At 36.1% G+C, this 21,453-nt stretch overlaps 1 protein-coding gene across 1 annotated transcript in view; it reads right to left on the reverse strand.

The window, feature by feature from the left end:
- The window catches only part of CACNA2D3 (calcium voltage-gated channel auxiliary subunit alpha2delta 3), a 390,722-nt gene that overhangs the window by 69,373 nt on the left and 299,896 nt on the right, over positions 1–21,453 (reverse strand). Inside the window, exons 19-27 of the mRNA XM_062500613.1 lie at positions 18,842–18,913; positions 18,551–18,612; positions 16,638–16,705; positions 14,898–14,943; positions 14,648–14,745; positions 13,723–13,816; positions 12,030–12,125; positions 10,756–10,877; positions 10,106–10,186 (exon numbers count right to left, since the gene is read on the reverse strand). Coding sequence (XP_062356597.1) covers positions 10,106–10,186; positions 10,756–10,877; positions 12,030–12,125; positions 13,723–13,816; positions 14,648–14,745; positions 14,898–14,943; positions 16,638–16,705; positions 18,551–18,612; positions 18,842–18,913 — 739 coding nt within the window. The remainder of the gene's footprint in view (positions 1–10,105; positions 10,187–10,755; positions 10,878–12,029; positions 12,126–13,722; positions 13,817–14,647; positions 14,746–14,897; positions 14,944–16,637; positions 16,706–18,550; positions 18,613–18,841; positions 18,914–21,453) is intronic.

The raw sequence follows: 21,453 nt of genomic DNA on the forward strand, positions 1-21,453 counted from the left end.
ATAGTATTGAGGAAAAAGGCCATGGAACACATCTGCAATAAGGGCAAGGGGAAAGCTGTGTTGTGGCATTTGGAGATCTGCACTCTCCTTCCAACAGATTCTGAGATCAGGCTCAGTAGCTGTCCAGTAACAGCCTCAACTGAGTGATGGGCTCTGTGGCAGGAGTCACGTAACCCTTGCTCTTATCTACTTTGTAATAATTGCAAACTAAATATTAAAGCTCATTCCTGCACCTGCCATTACTTTCATGTCCAGAGAAAATTAAGCATCTCAGTCTTAATCTAAATCTAGCAGATATTGAAAACAAGCAATTACTGTCTGTTCTTTTTTTTTTCTTCTACTTTTTTTAACTGCTAAGTACTTCATATCATTATTAGGCTCTGTTCATTCTTCTCTGTCCTGAACTAAATAAACTAAGCTGTTTCAAATTTTTCCTGCAAGACCACATTCTCCAATTTTTTTTTCCCTTCTGCATTCCCTGGAGCCTTTTCAGTTATTTTACATTTTGTTTAAAATGTGGTACCCTAGACAGGGAACATTGCTTCAGCTGAGACATCATCAGCGCAACATTTTTAAAATATTTATATTTTTTACAATATCCTAATATGTAGAATCTTTGTGTTCAGGCTCTTTAATCTGATCTTTTGATGTTTACTTTTTTTTCTTGTAAATATTTGGTAAAGCTTAATGAATAATCTAATTTACTTTCAGAACTAAGTCATTTAAATATGTAAATCTATATTTTTTCACTCTTTTATCCAATTACTGCCATAACATTTTGCAGAGAAAAACACAATTTTTCAGATACAGAAGACAGAAATAGGACAGGATTGGATCTTATTGCCCATGGCCCAAAATGAGTTTGGGGCCATGCCAAATCACTATTTTTCCACAGCAACAGCCTAAAATGAGCTCAGTTGTACTCAAAGTGTAGATGCTGAGATAAAAGCTAATAAACTTCCGACCCCCAGAGAGATTTCACCCTCAATGTTTCTAACAGGCTCAGACACTGCAGCACAGCTTCCATCAGAAATCACTTCACACTTCTGATATTTTCAAGTAAAAGAAAAACAAGAATTGACTTGATATTTCCTAGTAAGGAATAACCCAGAATATTTTCCCAGTCCTTAAAAAGCCAGTCCTAGGCACCAAAAACCTTTCAGGTTTTCCTTGTTTAAAAAAAAAAAATAGGAAAAAAGAAAAAAGTGAGGAAGTCAATGAAGGGCACAACAACATTTAAAGTCACACTCAAGATGCTTTGGGGATTTTCATGCACACACAAGGCTGTAAATTGATATGGAGTTCTGCCAAAAAACAATGTATTAAATATTTCCATTCGTTCCCTCTACTGTGGGAACAGAGTGAGCCAATCCATGCAACATCTGATTCTCTGCTTTCTAACATGCTGTTTGCCAAGGGAAAAAAACACAGCAAAACAACCAGAAAAAAAAAGAAAACAAACAAAAAAACCCAAAAATCACATGTAAATTTTTCATTTAATGTTTACAAGTCTGTGTATCGTGGTTACCATGGTAAAAGTGCTTGCAATTAAAAAATCCAGTCATTTCTAATGAAAAGGTAATAGCAGAAAAAGAACAGAGAAAACTATTGATTCAATGATTTAATAAAGGTAAAGTATTTATTTTTTGTAGAGGAAACTTTCAGGAAAATTCAGGAGAATTTTCAACCACTGATAAAAGTCACAATTTGTTGTCTATAAAAATTATTGATTACGACAACTGGAAGACTGAATATAGGGAATCCCCACAGAACTGCCCTTAATTTACAAAGCTTAGCAATGGACATCTGCCACTGAAATTATTTCTCTGCACAGATTTATTTTTCAGATAAAAGATCCTGAGAAAGCTTTGTTGTCCTTCCAGCAATCCCATGAGAGTATTATAGTAAGCGTAGTATTTTTTTCTAATCTCTGTGAAAAACACTCTTCCCCCTCAAAGTCCACAAAATATCAGGACATGCTACTCTGCAAGGCATTTGCAAAGACAGGGAAAGCACACATATTGTTGCATTCCTGTCTTTCTCACTACATTGCTTTATTTACAGAAAAACTTTCTAAAATTTCATTTTAAACAAAAATTTAAACACTATAATACATCCATGTTCTTTACAGAAAATGACCAATAGTATCTATATTGAAAGACACAAAGTTTAAACTGACACATAATTGCTTGCCATATTTGTCTCTCCATTGAGAGCTTGCAAAAAAGTCAGGCAAAATTCAGCTTCATTATTCTCTAGTAACACATCGTCCAAACAAAATCTGGATTCCTCTTCTTGAATATCGAAGTAGCACATTTAGTGACACTATATAGCTACTACATAGCTTATTTCTCATTAACAATTAACAGGCAAATAACAACCATCACAACATTCTACCTTTGCTGCCCATGAGACAAGGACAGACAGGTTTTAGTCAAGTGTCCAAAAGGGATGACTACTTTTACAACTTGGACCTTTTAATTTGGTCAAAAGTGGCACAATAACCACAATCTTCAGAGTATTGGTATATCCTGAGTTTATATTACCTGAAATGTGACTGCATGTGCCCCAGATCAGGGGGAAAACAGGCAGCAGCACCAGCCACAGTGAACCACAACAGGGAAGAAGGTGCAGGAATCAGAAGCCTAATAAACAAACCAGCTCATTACAAACTTGACACCTCTCTCCAATGGAAGCTGGGGCTGCTCTCTCGCACTGATTGCAGAAGGATCTCTCCATGTTTTAAGGCTATGTACACTACATGCTCAATTTTTTTTGCCAAGGCTGTCATCCTCATTTCCAGATAAAAAACAAGAGAAAACACTCTAATGTTTGGGAATGTAGTCAACTGAAGGGAAAATAAATTTAATGGTCCTCAGTACTTAAAATGATAGCAATGTATTCATATTTATGATTGTAGCTTCAAACTTGCACAGCATTATTTGATGTTATCCAAAGGACCTGACAGCTTGTCTGCTGCCCTGTTGTGCTTGATCTGCAACCAGGGATTTATTCTGCTCTCAGCAGAATTCCTTAGCAAAATGCCCCTAGAATCTGACTGCAATTAGATCACAAGGATCTTCCTCTTCCACAAATAATGTAAAACTAAAACCCAACCGACCGACCAACAAATCCCAAAAGCAAAGCAGAAGTGCAGAAGCAAAGAGCAGATGCTCCGTGCCAGTTACTATACATATTAATATTGAACATGTTGGGATACATCTGCCAAAGTCCTAGATTCTCTAAGAGAAACTGGTGAGGAAAGCCCAAGAATTAGATAAATAGAGGTTAAATTCTCAAGTTAACACCAGCAGAGAACTACCTCAAAAAAGCAAAAAGGCTACTAACTATTCCACACACTGATTCTGTGTGGTGAAATGAACTGGGAACAAATGTAAATGAATGTGAATTGTGAATATGTCACTAAATTCAGTTTCCCTGCTCAGCCAATGGACAGGAACAGATTTCACCACATGCTCCAAAGCATCCAACGGAGGAAGTTCACCGCTCTCCACTCTTTTCCTCCAAACCATCCTTCCCAAGCAATGGCTTCCAACATGTTGAGTTGCTTAATGTTAGGCTGTACAAATATAAATCTCAGTTTTCCAAAAGCTGGAAACATTAGTCTGTACACCAATATTAGATTTATGAATACAAAAACAATATTCAAAATGAGTAAGAAACTCTGGAAAAACATGAAGTCGTGGTTTTCTACCAAAGCATGAAAAACATTCTGAGGGATTTGCTAAATGCTACTGCTGAATATAATATTCTGTGGCTTATATTGGGGAGTAAAGATTAGGTAAATCACTCTCTTGCCTGACAAGGAAAACATCTATTTTAGAATGCCTCAAAAATTTGGTTGCTGTGTCATTATGATGACATATTCATTTTCCCCTAGGCCTTCATATTAAAATGCAATTTTATAGATGGCATCATAAATTTTAAGGACTGTATATGGCACTGACATTTGCCTGAATGTTCTTAATAATATAGAAGTAATACATGTGAGAAAAAATAGGGAAAAAAAGTCCAAGAAGAACAAAGCAGACGTATTTGCTCTATGTACTACTGTAACATCAGCAGATTTCAGTATTTATGACACTTTTACAGTGTCTGTCACTTCTAGAAATATCAATAGTTCAAATTACTTTTGATTAAGTACTTGAGAATCACTTTGTTAAAAGAGAGATGTGCATGCAAACCAGGTTTAAATTCACTTTAAAAAAGCCCCAGATGAAGTGCTGAGGTTATGTATATACGAACATCAACACACAAAAAATCCCCAAGAAACAAACAAACAAACAAACAAACAAATGTGGAAAAGGGGGTGAAAACCAAAACTTTTGTGTCATAAAGGTACATATTTTCAGAAATAAGGTGCTCATTTTCCTCCATGAATTTTTAAAAGAATTTTCCATACTTAGATCAGCAGAAATCTCAGTTACTGGAAAACTGGTATAGTCACAAATTTTCGTTTAAAATTGCTGTCCTATAGAGTCTGATCTAAACAGGAAGAATGAATACCTGAAGTGTGACCAGCCCCAGTATGACTGATTTGTACTTTAAAGGTAATATGAGATTTTGGATCTTTCCTAATTTCAAGGCACAGTTTGACTATCTTAAACAGCAGAATCATCAGGGACACTTTGCTCTGGCCAGAACAGAAGCATTCAAAACTGTGTGCCATTTTTAATAAATCAGTGATTAAATTAAGTCTTTACTATTTCTTAGCTTACATTATGGATACAAACCTAGAAGAAGCTAAATCTTCAAGCTGATTCATTAAAAATAACTGAGTCTTTTTAGCATTTTGACTAGGAATATTTAACATGGAATAACTGAATTTACTGTTATACTAAAGTTGGGTTTTAAAGTCATATAGAAGAGAGAACAAAGAAAGCAATGGATGAGGTCACTTGCGAGAAAATCTCTCTCTAACCAGGGTTTGAAGAAAAAAATCCTTGAATTTGTGTATGAGCTGGTTATAAAAATAAAGGATCAAGTTTGAAAAGTTAAATACTGGAAAAGTTAAACACTAGATCATGGCATTACTTGGAACAATTTCTTTGGGAGAATAAGACATATTATTCTTTTTTGTATAACGGGTATTTTTGATAAGAACATTTCAAATCCCACTGTCAGTGAACAGAAGAGGACTTCCTTTGCATCAGGTCCAGTGACACCTCCTATACCTGGTACAAAGGATTGCTTATTAAATATTAAATATTATTTGGTTCACAGTTGTATAGATATAGATATATACACATATGTATGCATAAATATAAACTAGTGCAATTTCTCTTTCAATGCTGTTCATAAAGGGTAGAGTCAGAGCTATGGCAACGCTTGAATGCACATCCCAGGAAATCACCCTTCTTTGACAGAAAATCACTGTAAACATGCCTTCATCCTCACAGAACTGGAATACTTTCATTTCTCAGTAATTTAGCTACAGTGAGCTTCTCTTACTATAGTATTTTAGTTAAGCTGACTTAAAGCATTGAGAACTTGCTCATTTTCAGAAACTACAGATCTGACATACTGGTAAAGCTTTCTATCTTTTTAAAACAAATTCAGCTACTACTTGATTTGAATTGACAGGCCACAAAAGGGCATGTGCAAGGAAGGCTCATTTAGTGTTTTCTACTTTCCAATTTCAACTTTGAAAAATAGGAATTCCAGTACAAAACTGACCATATTTTAAAATATGGCAGAAAATAGTTCTTTAGATATGCCGTCCTCGTACTTAGGTACCATAGAAACAAAACTTTTTTGCAATTCTACATTTTCAACAATTGGTGGCAACAGTAACTCTATCTGTTTTTTCTATTTATTTACATCTAATATAACACACCCAGAGAGAACACGGCCTCTCCACTTGGGAAGATTTAAGATCGGACTGGACAGAGTTATCAGCTCCAGCTCAGATTCTCTCAAGATATCTAGTTCACCAGGACTGGACTAGATTATCTTAAGAGATCAATTCTAGCCTCTACAATTCATGTATTTTACTGGTCCACACAAAAAGAGGCAAAAAAAAAAAATTACGGAAAATTGTGATTTTCTAAGCAACCTTGTCTTAAACAAAAAATGGACTATTTCTCCTAATCTCCTTCAAATTCTAAATTTTCAGTGACTGTGATACTAAAGACTTTGCCTCTGCATGATTTCATCCTTCATTCCTTTGATTCAGTGTCCAGAGCTTTTTACTAAGCCTGCTATGGAGTTTTCCAACAAGGCCTGAAATCCAGGTTTTGCTTCTTCAATGAAGAAAATTGAAGAGGACTTGACAATTTTTCATCAGACATTTTCTTCAGCATTCTGTAATATTTTTCTTTTCCCTAAGAAGATTACGTCAGTTCTGTTGCCTTTAATTAAACATACCAAGGGGCTAATTTTCATGTTTTCTGTGAACAGGGATGGCCTCTTTCAACAAGACAGGCCCTTAAAGTCCTGTATTGTACTGCAGCTTTTGAACTAAAATGCCTCTACAGTGCATTTTTGAGGGTTCACATATTTTGTCAACACTCTCAAAACCTCAAGAGAGAGCAATTTTTCATTTGTTGGACCCCGCTTTGCTCTTATGACTCTTATTTACTTACTTCCATCCCCGTACCTTGTTCAGAACTTTCTCGATGAGCAGTACCTTTAATAATTTTTTTAACAAAATCATAATGATAAAACCATAATCTCTCGCCAAAAACATGGAATAAACACATACATAGCACATATAAATCCTGTGCTGCACTCATCCAGATGCCCAATGTTTGCTACTTGGAAGTCAACATCCAACTCGTCACACAGTCTCAAATAATACAAGACTGGAATGTTGAATTCTACCAACATTTAGCAGAAATGTACTGCCCTTCACATGAGCACCATAAAACACAATTCCATCTTAACTTGCCTCAATTTTAATAGCTAAATCACTATCTAAATTCAGATATTCTATATTAACTTCATTTCTGTCACCCAGAGGAATACTAATACTCCAGGAATCTCACTAAATTTCAAGACTGGGGTCTGGGGTTATTCCCCTATTTTTAGTTCTTGTTAAGAAGAAGAAGAAAAAAAAAAACCACCATCTTTTACTCTTCTATCTTGATATAAAAGACATGGTCACAGAAAACACACAGCTTAAGTAATTTTGAACATAAATGTGCTCAAATCTAAAGAAAGCCCTGCCTGCAGTATGTCACTTCCCTCCTGCAACTAAACTGATCCCTGGATACACAGCAATAAATATGATGCTACAACACTTACATTAAAGATTTATCTACACACCTTCTATAGAAATTTGCATTAATTTGAAAAAAAAACCCAACAAAATAAAATAATCACAAGCTCAATTGCAAGAAGTGGGAGAGGTTTTAGAAAAAGAATTACATGGGCTTTTTGCCAAGAAACAAAGACATTCTGACAGGGAACTGGTATTAGTAGGTGCAGATGGTGAAACAGCAGCAACACTCAATTCCTCTGTATTAACAGTCTGCAGACTCACTGATTTCAGGATTTTATTGCCTGTTTTATACACTTGAATTTTCGCTATTTGCAATAAGCCTTAGACTTTTATATGAAATCGGTTATAAGTGATGGGTCTCTAAACAAAAAAATACAAAACCCCAACAACAACAACCAAAAAAAATCCCACTACAAATGAACAACAGCAACAAAATCCCAAAATAAAATAAAAAACCAAAACCCAGTCTATGGATTTTGCACTAAGAGTTGGTTTTGTTCCTTTTTCCCCTCTCATGGGCAACAATAATTCAGGTCTCCATTTTGTAACAATGTTCTCATTTCTTTCGGCCAGATTTAAACTCTTGTAGTGATCTGTAATAAACAACATTCTGGCACAGCTTAATTTTCAGTCAAATCCCTCTAGGGAATGGAGTGATTTAACATGAAATGTGTATCCCGTCCTGCTGCTTACTGTAATCTACTCAGACCAAATGGGGATAAGGAATACTTACTTCACACAAATTAAAATGAGATGTTTTGGCCAAATTTGAACTCCAATGGAGGTATTTGAAAACATTACCCATAATCTTACTTTAGTCTCCCAAGCCTGGCTAATTAAAACTTCAAACTTCTCCCATTTATCACTGTTACAGTTTCTGCCTCCAAATCCGTTTTGCTTAACATAGAATATTGTCAGCCTTATAATAAAACCTAAAAATTGAACTAGATGCTGGGTACTTTCTTGAAAGTTTTCTGAGGGAAAGTAGGACTGACAAGTAACATTCATGATCTTAAGGAGAACAAGAATAGTGCATGTACGTATTTGTCTCTGAGAGGCTGTAGCTAAGTGAGTGATACTTTCACAGAAAAAGTTTGTATAGACCCAAAGTGGGTTCCCCCCGAAAAGAAAATCACCTGAAAACATGCAACCAAACAAGAGGGGAAAGGAAAAATTGTTCAAAGCAAACTCTAAAAAATTCTTCATGTTGTAAACAAGATACCTAGTACACAGTTTTTAAAGTTTATAGAACCAGACATAGAAAACCACTGCTGTGCTTCAGAGTGTTAGGTACACTACTCTTATCTATCTTCCATGACTTTTACAGATACCATGGAAACCTTCTGCATGCTTTGGCATTAAAAAGCTTTCAATACCCTATGGTTATTTTAGATAGAAAGTATGGGACCCAAGCAATTTAAAATGTTCAATGATAACCAGAATTGTTGGGAGAATGGAAGCAACACCTGCTTTTCTGTTTTACGATTATTTAAAAACAAACAAATCCAAAGCTTGTTGACAGTGTATTAGCAGTAATTACATGTAATACCTTCTCAAAGTCAAAACCAAATTGCAAATACTCATGAGAAAAGAATAAACATCGGGATGTCTATTAACCCTACACATTTTAGAGATGGTGGAACACTTCACGATGAAACTTTTGCTAACTCCAAACAACAGAGCATTCTAGAAACAGCATGCCAACCTTCTTCCTTGTACAGTGAAAACTCTCAATTACATCTTCAGCACTTTGCAGCTATCTGCATCACATTAGTTTATAAATGCTGGTTTATGCTTTAACAGGAATAGTAAGTAAAAACTAAGATTTCATTAAATGTTATAGAAGAGGTTCAATAATTTCTGAAGAATGTATCTTGTGGATCAGAGTCAGAAAGCTGCTTTCCTCCCGACCTTCTAAAATCTTTTCTTATTAGTGGAAATACTCTGTGTTTGAGGAAACATAATTGAGATTTCCCATTTTTCTGGCACATTCTTATTCTTTCAGTATTGTATTCACTGAATTTTTAATAGTATTTTGAATATAAGAAAAAATAAGGTGGTTCTTGCTTTTGCACTAGGTATCTAATTTTTCCTGAGATAAGAGAGCTTGGTTTCTGGCAAAATAAATCATAAGATTTATCAAAATTTTTTCCTTCTTTAAAGTCAGTAACCATTGGGAGCTAGGGAAAAACTGGTCAGATAAGCATCTGAAAATGAGTGAGGAACATCCAACAATTTCAAAATGACTTACTCTCATTTTTAAATCAGTGTGTTTTATCTATATTCTGTAGATGTCACATTTCACCTTTTAGTCTTAAGGTACTGTTATACTCTTGGCTGACAGTAGAGCTTTGTTATTCAATTCCTATGCTCTGAACAAATCACATCTCTGATAATCTAGACAATATCATCACACTGCATCCTGTTATAAAGCAATCCTGTTATAGCACAGAATTTTCAGACCTGAAGCCTGGGTGGAACATTTGCACGTCAGATAGTCCTTTCTTACATTTCTTTTTCCTTACCATAATACAATCTATTATATATATATATGATGATATAGAATTGTGTCAACCAAAAATGCTTTACAGATAATGGTTATTTCCATAAAGTAAAACTCAACACCTCACAGGGATGTTTGTGAGTCAATTAATAAAGGATCAAGTTCTTGGGGAGGGGAAGCATTAAATGTTCTCCACACTTTGTCATCCAATTATACCTTACAGGTGCAACTGAATCCTTCTCTCTCTCTCTCTTCTTAAAAGACTGGATATCTACACCTGCTAACTCAAAAGAGAAAGTGAGGGACTCATAAGCCAAATTTAAAAAATTAACAAAATTAATAAACTACAACAATTGTACCTGCAACCACTGGAGATTTCCTGTCATCCAGAAGCTGAATAGCTGTACTGGCTGTCACCACATTGCTCTTGTTGGCAGTTTCTGTGGGATGTATTAAAGGGGGGGAAAAATTGAAACAATCTATTGCAAAATGAGAAAATTTAGGTTTTTATCCCCCTGGTTTTAGATAGCAGTCCATGTGGATATAGTGTTCAGAAACTAAAACAGGGAACATCACATTTGCACAGAACACACTGGCACTGCCATTTTAAATTCCCCAGCATGCCAAAAACAATCTTAAACACTGAAATGAGTTATCAGGTTTTGCCTCCCCTGCTAAAGGGACAGTGAAGGTGACAACTGGTAAGGCTTCTCCATAACGTGGACATTCACTCTGTTGGACTTGCCCTGCTTAAAATACTTGTTAAAATGTAGTTCTGCCTGTGAAAATATTAAATGAAAAGTGTCACACCACATCTTGCTTGGGGTTTTGCTTGCAGCCCCATGAAAGCCACACTTGGTCAAAGGACCATGAAGTAGCTGCAAATTTCAATGCCTACTTCAGATCAATATTTGAGATTAGCTGCAAAAGCCCACTCTGTACTGACACACTTGGGATATTTTCAGGATCATGCATGGTTCAGGATTTAGGGAATGACAAAGTTACAGACCTGTGCTGAAGGGGATTGAGTAGACAAAGCTCCCAGGTATTTGTTCAGCAGCTCTTCTGTACCAGAGTGGAAAATGGTCAGCGTTAAAAATGTTCTCCTTATCTTCAGCTGTCAGGAAGTCTCTGGAGAAAAAACAGAAAGAAAACAATTGTTGTTTGTTGCATGGCACGCAATAGTTTTGAGCTTTGAAAGACAAAAAAAAAAATACAATCTTTTTCAAAAGAAAATTGTTTGGGACAGTTTTTTTCTATATAACACTTATTCAACAAAAGAGTTAAATTCAGTTACTAATAATTATTTGTGACACACAATAACTTTTGTTGTGAAAGACGTTAAAAGCACTAAAAAACAGTACCTCTAAAAACCACTAAAATTGTTTTTACTAATTTGTACAAATAAAAAATGTTTAGTCTAAAAAGCCTTTTTCTTTCAGCACAATATAAAAACTGTGAGTTGCACAAGGTGGAAAAGGCACTGGAGATTTGGTAGTCTGTTGCCACTGGCATTCACTCTTAGGCAGTGAAAAAAAAGGTAGTTTTACACCCTGTGTTCAAAATACCATGTAGGGGGTGGTACTGGACAACTAAATGCTTTATTCCTCAATAATTTCAGGGAATATTGACAGAAGAAAATTAATGCCAAGAACAAGTATAATGTCCACTCTGTTGTTCTGGTTTTCTGTCTAACAGTTACAAATTGTAGTGCTGTTGATGTCACCTACTCATACAACATTTGTCCTCAGATAAACCCACAGAACTTTATAATCAATCAACTTAGGTTATCATAAATATCAAACACAGATTTTCTTTTATATGCATAATACCTCTACTAGATTACATGTTCTCCAAGGAAAATGGGAAACTCTTGTATGCTGAGGTCTCCTGACTTCTCTTTCACCCAGTCCAATTCTGTCACTTGGCTTTATTTCAAGACAAAAAATATTTTCCACAACAATGATGCAAAATCCCTGAAAAAGCCTAAAGGTACTTGTTTTCATGTGGTGTAGTAAAAGGTGTAGCATGTTCATAATTGTGCTTTGAAGAAGAGAGATGTGATGCTGGTTATGTGCGTGCAGTGAAAGCAAATTTATAGGCTACAGGCGTAGAATAGTTTATTATTCCAAATGTTCCAGTGAAAGAAACAATTTAAGGGATCTTAGGATATCTTTCTAATTTGTTCTGGGTGAAGAGCAGTAGATGGGCTTCATCTAGATCAACTATTTTTTTTTCCCCTCTCTTTTCTTATCTGGCTGCCAGGCAGAGTTTGTGACTTACTGGTTGGTCAGCTGCTCTGGGCCCACAAACAGGTTGATACGAGACAGTCCAGTCCGTGTCCCAAGGAAAGCCACTTCCACTCCCTTGTCAGAGTTCCTGGAACAGTGCAGAACACCAGCTCAGACAACACTTCAGACAGTAAACTGATAAAGCTGCATCACTGACACAGAAAGCACAAGTGTACGTGGTTTTGAGAAAGATTACTGTAAGTATAGTTCCCTTATTTATTGGTTTACTTTTAAAGGCTGTTTTTTAAGCTATAGTCATCTGGGTTTTGAACAGTATGCGATGCAGAAATGCTATTTAGACCAAGAATCCCTAAAAAGCCAAACATAATAAATTTTGTAGGATTTGTAGGAAGGGATTATAAGGATAGAATAACAGAATAAAAAGGTGGGGCATAGCTACATATAAACTATTTAATAACCACTGACACACAGTGATTCTGAGATAGGCAGGAATACCAGATCATGCTCCCAGTCCATTCAACATTTCTGGGCTATATTTATGCTTCAAGTCATAGGTGAGACTATTGCTCAGGTAAGCAAAGACATTTTAAACAGGTAGCTGAGAGTCAAACTTAGCTGCCATCAGGACAGGCTTTAGCCTCTAGAACTTGGGAAAAAAGCATGGCAGCTCAGACTGAGCTCTTCTGCTGTACTGTTATCAGTACCAAGCTATTTTAAAACTAATTCTTGTATGGCTGCAAGAATTTCAGCCCCATTACCACAAAACCAGCAACCAGAGCTATTTTACTGTTTCATTAATGAGATAGAATGAAGCAAAGTCAGAATCTGAAAGGGCTTCAAAAGTCTCCCACTGGCATCATTCCACAGCTGTCCTTGTGTTTTGGTTCTGTTACTTCATTGTGTAGGATGGCACCTTACACCTCTGGATGGCCACTATACACTCTATGCAACAATTTCTTATCTTCTTGGAGAAGGCTGGATAACTCTTTGATGAACCAGATCTTACCATGTTGCTTTTATTCATTCAGTAGGAGTACATTCTGTGCAGCAATGTATTCTTTCATTCAACTTTTAGAAAATGGTTGAAATTTAGGAAAATCTAATCAGGATAATCTCCAGAATTACATTTCAACCACTGAATTTCAATCAAACTGCTAAGCCTAACACCCGTTTACTCAAATATGGATAAGAGCTTGTTACTTAACCCCTTAGTACATCACAGCATAAATGAATAAACGAGAAGATATAAACTCTGAAAAGGACTGGCTAATCTTCTGACTCTCCCTAACAGGAACCTAGATCCCAAGTAGTTCTGGAAAATAAACAAATCAAGGATCAAAGAAATGATTTTCTAGTGCAAGTTTTTCTATAAATGATTTTTTTTTTTTTCTGAGACAAAGTACCAATTGCATCAATAATTTTGGTAAATTTTACATTAAATTTCTGAAATCTCTTTGTTCAAAAATGCACTGTGAGTTGCAATTAGGGTATAATTTCACCAGTTTTATTGTGGAAATTGGGTAACCTTTCAGCTAATCATCATGACATACTCTGCAAATAAAAACTTCAGATTGAACTCAAACTTGGTGGTATTTAGGATCAAATAGTTAGTATAATATTTCCATGCATATCAGGATTTGTTAGACATTCCATCAGCTCATTAACATAACTAATAAAAATGTAGCCATGACTGATGGAGAATGATGGACACAAAGATAACTTACTCTGATTTATTCAGTGCTAGACTGGTCCAATAAGCTTCAATTGGTGCACTCACAACTGCATCAAACAAAACTTCCTGGATCAATTCTTTATCACCTACCACAGTACAATAATATCAGTAAATGTATGTGCATATAAAGAAATTTTTAGAATTACTAAACAATAGGGTTATCTTACATTTTACTTTATTTTATCTCTAATACTCTTTCAAACTTTTTGCACTACGAAGCATTTGCTACACAGTATTACACTGTATTCTACCACAATGCAGTTTTTCACATACAATTTCATTGCATTAGTAAAAATTTTAGGTCAAAACCCAATGATACTCCATGTAACTCATTCATGCATATAAGATCTAACACTTATGTCTGCATCTGCCATAAGGTTACAGCAAGGTGGTCTAGAAACAGTCACAAAAGATCTGCATTTCTGCAAATATACAGAATATGCACCTATCTGAATATTTTTATTCTCCTTTGCAGTTCAGAAATGCTAATTACATTTGTATCTTCCCCAAAATACTCATGAAATATCTGGTATATTCTTTAGAGGCCTGATCCAAGGATTGATTCCCATCAGTCCTGTTTATTTTACAAAACCAGATGGAGTGATAATTTTGCATAGTACAGCTACACCATCTGAACAGAAATTTGAATGTTTAGTATAGGCACAGAGTTTACTGTAAAAGTTGAAAAATTGTATAATAATTAATATCACTATTAATACATAATTAGCTCTAATCATATCTTTCTTGATAACCCAGGAAAAGCTCAAAACCATAGGAAATTGCAAAGCAACATCAGCTAAGCCATCCTATCTCTAATCATCACTGGTTGAACTAAGTTTTGCATTTCATAGAAGGTTAAGAATGGCAGTTTTTAGCTGGGACAAAGCCTGCAAATCCATATTTAACCAAATACTTGCATTGAAGCAGGGGCTCTTTTCCTGTGAGGTAGCGTTTAATTGCTTCTAACTGAGTCATCTGCCGGTGCTCAGGGTGCAAGTCAGTGTTGCAGTAGGACCTGTGAACACGTTGTCAAAACAGTAAAAGGTTATAAGTACAAGCACAATCTTTCTTTGTCTTCGAACATAAAGAACTGGCCTCTGCAAGCACAAACAATATGAAACCAAGGAGGGTAACAGACACTAATTTCATGCTTTATTTAAGGCTTACCATTCGTCTGCTAAAGATACATCAGGGTGTTCTAAATCATGTAAACCTACAACAGGAATAATAATGGGTTATTTAGGGAGAAGTCTGGGTAACAGATGGTTATTTGCATACACTCCATAATATAAACCCTCCTTGGAAAGTGCATTATTACCATAATGAAATAAATCACAGTAAACTATGTTCAAATGCACTTTAGGGTTTAACAAACTGGCAAAACTAGCTAGATCTAAAACTGAAAAGGGAAGAAAAAATTTTTGTGCTGATACGTTTAACTTATATGAGTTACATAATGCATTTAAAGTTTAGAAGACAATTTGAGCAAAGACAAATGCAAAATGGTAACAGGCTCCTGCTCATACTCCCTCGTTCTCTTCGGCCATAAAGTTCTTTATGCTAAAATACACACTTCTCATTTCATGTGAGTTTTACTCCTCTCTTATAAAGAAAAAAAAAATTAAGAACAATTCTCTCAAAACCTAAGCACACAGTCCACAAACACAAACAGCAATTTATAGGATTGTACAGAAAAGGTTTTTTGTACTAATAGGTCACACAAATGCTTGCAAATAAGATCTATATCATTAGTTATATAGCATAATAAAAAATGTACTTTGGAAATTTTAAAAACTCTTAAAACACTTATCAATAGCAAATAGGGCTCAGAAGGCAGCATCTGGGTTTAACCCCCCAGGGTACATAATGAACAAGGACAGAGAAACCTGACTAAGGAAGGCAGGGAAGCCAAAACTGGAACTAAAACTGTGGTCCCTGGGGAGGACAGTGAGGTGAAGTGAGAGTCTCAGTGAAGGTAAGAGTGGGAAATGTTAGTTATGGTTCTCTTAGCACTTCTGCGGGTGCATCTGGGACTCAGACTGACTGAGATGTGTGGCTGGATTAAAGAACATTGCTCAGAGGGATTTTGGGAACAGTCTGGGGAGTGAGTAGCTCCAAGTCTCCTGTTGTGCCTTCCTTGTAGTTGCTGTGCAGCTACTCAAACCTCAAGGAACCCCTTTTTTGTACTTCTCCTGCATACAAGACCATAGTCATGTCCCAAAATACAGCCAAAGAACAAAGACCTGAAGAAATTAGCTATCTTGTTTAACATCACCGACAAAACAAGAAGGACAATCAGAAATAGAGATTTCAGCATAAATTCTGAAAGCATTCCTCTATTGAAACACTTTTTGCTCAGCAGCTTCTAAAATTTTCAACCTTCCCTTTAACCTTATGAAATGCCTTTACTCTTTTCTTTCATCTTCAGAAGTCTTGCCAAACAACTTCATCACCACACACAGTAGACTCCTCCACTCATTTAGTTGGGGACTTATCAAAAAGCAAAATCAAAGAATAGTTCTTTCCCTGGGTACCTCTAGTACTATTATAAACATGTAAATCCTTGTAGCTAAATGCACAAACCAGTTATAGCTCTGACAGGTTTCACAGTGTATAGTCTGTGAACAAAACCAATAGCCATTACAGTACTCTTAGTGGTTACTTCATTCAGAAAACAGCAGAAATAATTAACACTGGGCTGTGAGCTGTCCTCTGGAACACTGAGAGTGGAGGATGGAAGATGATCCTGTCTAAAGAAGACTAACAGTCTGACTATGCTTAAAACCCTGTGAAGTAAAAGATCTTTACAGAAAAAAGTCTAATTCCCTTATGGAATCTGTAAACAAGGACCAACCAAATTAACAATAAAACTACTGTGTAAGGCACATGAGAAGATAGGTACCTTACCTTCTTCTACAGTTACATTCCCTCTGAAGAAGTATTTTCCATGTCCTCTAGAGAGAGCCACACCTAAACTGTGCAGAGAAATAAAGCAGACCTTGAAATCCATGAGACTAACAATAGCAGACATTCAGAGCTATTTTCATTTTAACATTTCCAGCTCATGTCTATGGTTAACTTAAAACTGTTTGTTTCCAAACCCTCACCAATTATATTTATTGTTCAATTAGTTGCTTCAGTGATGTCTCAGTTCTGATGTGCCTGCAACAATTGGCTGTATTTATGTGTGCTTAGAGGTGCAGTAAACCACTATTCTGTGACAAAGTAATAAATGAGCCCCTCAAAGCTCACTGCTGTTCACCCAGCATGAGATTTCTTCAGCTGAGCCTTGAACATGACCATGGCCTTACAATGAAGGAGACAATTTTTTGTAATTCAGACTAAGCTGTTGAGAAACTACAGAAGTGTGGGAATTGATAGAGCTACCGAGAGGAAAAGAACTTCAAATGCGACAACAGCATCATGACTCCTCCTGGACTAATTTTTCTGTGTTTCATATTTTTAGCTAGTATAGCTCTTCTGTATTGACTTTAGCTTCAGAAATTCTCAACATACACTGTGTTTTGGTCTGGTTTTCAGTCTACCATTTGAAACATCCAAGTTTAATGAAGTGCCTGGAGGATCCCATGCCTCTTGCTATTGAACACAAACAGAGAATACCTTCTGGCATTCATTCATTCATTGAAGGGGATTATCTTGAGCTAGGAATCTGCAGTAATCAGCAAGACTGCAAATGTATGGGCTAGTACTTGAAGTACGTGGAGAGGCACCAAATCCAAGAGCACACAAGCTGTAATCAACAGCTCAGACCGGGAAAGGGCTGAACACTAAACAACTTTGACACTACAGAGTGCATTTATCCCAAATCTACAAAAAACCCCAAAACTAGATACATACCATGTTTAAAAAGGACATTTTTCCTAACTATATTTTGTCCTTAGCACTGTTAACTCACTCTACATGCATGTACATAGCCCCATTTCTGTTTACCTAATAGTGCAAGAGTGCCAGTGCCAAAGAAAAACAAACAAACAAAAGCAAAACTAACAGCAACCAGAAAAAAAACTCCACAAAATAAAAACAAAAATAGAAACCCACTGAGTATTACCACCCCTGAGTAAATTTTAACATGCATTAGAGGTCAGAGAAATGTGCCTATAGTTTCTCTGTATGGTAATGTATCTCAAGTTATGTGAAACTCTTTCATTGAAGAAAATTTCAGTTGAGTATAACAACTGCCAAACTCCTTTGCCATAATTGCAAAGCATAGTTAGGGCTCTTTTGTTAGTGGATTATTTCTAGTTCAAATATCAGCATTTTTAAAGTGACTACCTGTTTTTCTTCTCCTTTTCCTTTCTCCTAAAATACTTGCCAAAATTACCAGCTTACTTGGTTTTAGTTATAGAAATACACTGAAGGTAGTTCAGAGAAAGAAAACATCCAAACCTCAAATTGGAAGTGAAATACTATCTCATTTTACATTACATTCTTGTTGTGGAAAAAAAAATAATAAAATGGGGCTCAAGATGTAGTTACTTAAATGGATTATAGTATTTATAGCTCTCCAAGTACTTGCGAAAGCCTTTTGTTCAATGTAAACCTCAGCTGAATAGTTTTTCAATGAAACGTAAGCCATGACAAACACTGTGAGTTTGCCTGTGTGAGCTTGCACAAACTTTCCATCCCTGGAAAACCTGAAAGGAATGCTGGTAGCCTCTTTTTCCTTGCTATTTTCAGCATTGTCCAGGGATATTTCATTGTCAGCATTTGCTGATGAGCTTTTAATGAGTTCACAAGCTCTATATAAGCAGAAATCCAGTGAGTTGGATGAAACGTCCATTTATTATGGCCAGCTCTACCTGAATGGAGTACCCTTGATGTCTGTATAATAGTAGTCATTTGTCATCACCAGGACCCGCTTCTAGATTCAGAACAAGAAAGTCAGAAGGGGAGAGAGGAAGTTAGTTTGTTATAAGGAATGTAAAAAAGATCAAGTGGTTAGTTACTGAAATAATTAGAAACAAAGTTTACATTCAGTGAGTGAAAAAATAATATACTGCAGGAAACCCTATTTATAGCAACCTTAAAAATAATTTTTAAATTATCTGCATGCTTTATATTTAGTAGGGATATTATTTTAGATATTGTACCCCTTTGTCCACTGTCTTCTTCACTTCCATGGAGAATTTTCCTGTTTTCCGGTTCACCATTGCATTTCGAAGCTGAAATGAAGAAGATGTGTCAATTCCTTTATTAGCTTTTTCTGTAATCCTATCAACTCTGAGCTCTCAAGTACACTCATCTCACCCAAGCAGCACTCAATTTTCTTCATTTCTTCATTTCCAGTAATTCTACTACACACTGAAGAACCCATTTACAGATTTTATTAGTGACTGTATAGGCCAAGGCTCCTGCCACACAATTTCAAGTTAAGGTACATAAGAAAGGAGCTCTCAGCATCCTTCATAGTAAAATACCTTTTTGTGTAGTAATCTGGATTTTATTTGGTATGAACAAATAATAGTGTCACTGTTAATAATAATAGAATACTATTCTGCATTTACTGCATGGCAAGGCAAGGACTAGATTCCTGACTGGATTTAGCTGGTTAGAACAGGGCCCAGTGTTTAAATACATCAACAATGACACAGATAACAAGAAAGCGAAGAAAGAGAAAACCCCACTTATCTTACACTATTTATTCTGCTAAAGAATCTACATTGGGTTTCATCCTTAATGAGCATCAGAAAGTTCATCCTGACTGCATCAAAAATTAACACCAGTCCACGAAAACCAGAATGGCAGCCCATTTGATCAGCTACATGATCCAGTGGGAACACACAGCTACAGTGCTCTGCAATTCCCTCTGGTTGTCCATTGGTGTCCAGGCACCCCTTTCAAGGTATTGAATTTTAGCTCTGTAGTGGAAGCCCTAGGCCAGTCACAGCTTTAACAGTTGGCCTGGACCTCTCCAAGTCTTCCAAAATACATTTTAAATCCCCTTCAAAAATGTGTTTCATTGCTTTATAGGCAAAAAATTCAGAGAAGCTAGGGAAAACAGAACACAAATGGAAAAGGGTTTGCACACAGTGATTTAGCTGCTGCTCTGCAAGTTAAATCTGTTACTTTTTAGATCACCACTACATGCACTCTTTTCCTCTAACTTTTTTTTTTCCTACATGAGCTACAGGCTCTCAGACCTGGGGGCTGCAAAGTCCCTGGCCCATCATCCCTGAAAACTTGGTGCTCCCTGCCTTCCTCCCAAAGGACACACAACCTCTCTCATAGGTGAACGTGCCATGATGGTGCAAAGAAGAGGGGAAAAATCCCAACACGCATCCCCCAAGCCTGTAAGCCAAAAGGAGCATCAGTGTCCCCAAGGATGAGAACTGGTCAACCCTGGCACAGCTGGTTTGAAGGCACGGTCTCTGGGCTAAAACAGGAAAGACAAGACAGGTTTTTTGAGAAAACCTCAGCCTTCAGGTTTTGAATTTGCCTATTTATGAGCTCACTTTAGGGAAGAAATAAAAAAAGCTGCTGTTTAATAGTTACACCATCCATAATGGAAGATGTGAGTTATTTTGCTTTTTGTGGGAAAAAGCACCTATAGATCTTCTGCAGCTGCAATTTTCATTACAATTTGAAAAGTCCACTATTAAAAATCAATTCAGCATATAAAATGCAGGAAAATATTGACAAAATGGGCATTTTTATGTCTCTTCTATTGCATATCTATCTAAACACAATTTTGGACACCATGTTTCTGCTGAATAAATCGCTCCTGTTCTACAGTACCTCAAGCCAGATTTAGCAATTCGGTTGAGTTTTAATGAGAAATTGTGAAGACAGACATATCAATGTGTTCTGCAGGCTGAGTTAGTATGGAGGGAAAAGAGAATCACCAAACTTGCCAGTGAAATATCTAGTTTTATTCTCACAAACAAGTTAAGCATGGCTGACCTATCAAAAACTGCAAACTTTGCAGCTCTTTCAATTCAATTCTAAGGCATCTAGATTTCAATTAAGAGTCTTACTCTTCTGTCAGTGAGTGTAAAAGAATAATTTTTAGCTGGAGGCATATATAAAATAACGCATATATTTTACTGTAGATTTTTTTAAACAATACATAATAGGCAATAGTTTCCTATTTTAAGTTTTGTGGTTTTGGACTTGGAGAGCTGGTCTTAATTAACCATATACTTTCTAACATTTACAGAACAGTTCCATTTATCTTTAACATGGTTTTCATTTTCCTCCTATTGGTGCCTGCAGTTGTCTAAGACCCATTCCTCCCACAAGCCTCAGGGAAGTCATAGATTTACTAAAAGGATCTCCAAACTCTCAGTAGTGTTTAAGATCAAGTCTGCATGTGGGATTTAGAGTTTTACTCTTCTCTTTTTTTTTTTTTTTTTTTTTTTTCCTCCTGCTTGCTGTGATTGCATTTCTTGGCTTTGTAATCCAGTTTCTCAGCTCTTCTGCAGTTTCATCTCCCTCCTCAAATGCATAAAATAAGCACTGCCTCAGTTGGCTTCAAGCCCCAAAAAATTCATTCATGGTCTTTTTCTTATTTGGAAAATAAAAATATTTCATTCAGCTAGAAATTGTAACAGAAGAATTTTAAGTGAGTTAATGAGAAAAAGATTTCTATCCAACTTGAAACTTCTCCTCTTTGGTACTGTGCATTTGCAAACCTTGCTGGAAGACACTGTTAACTTAACAAGCTCATGCTAAAATTTCTGTTTCTAATAAAATGCCTTAACAG

Source organism: Cinclus cinclus, chromosome 12, assembly GCF_963662255.1.
Source record: "Cinclus cinclus chromosome 12, bCinCin1.1, whole genome shotgun sequence".
Lineage (NCBI taxonomy): Eukaryota > Metazoa > Chordata > Aves > Passeriformes > Cinclidae > Cinclus > Cinclus cinclus.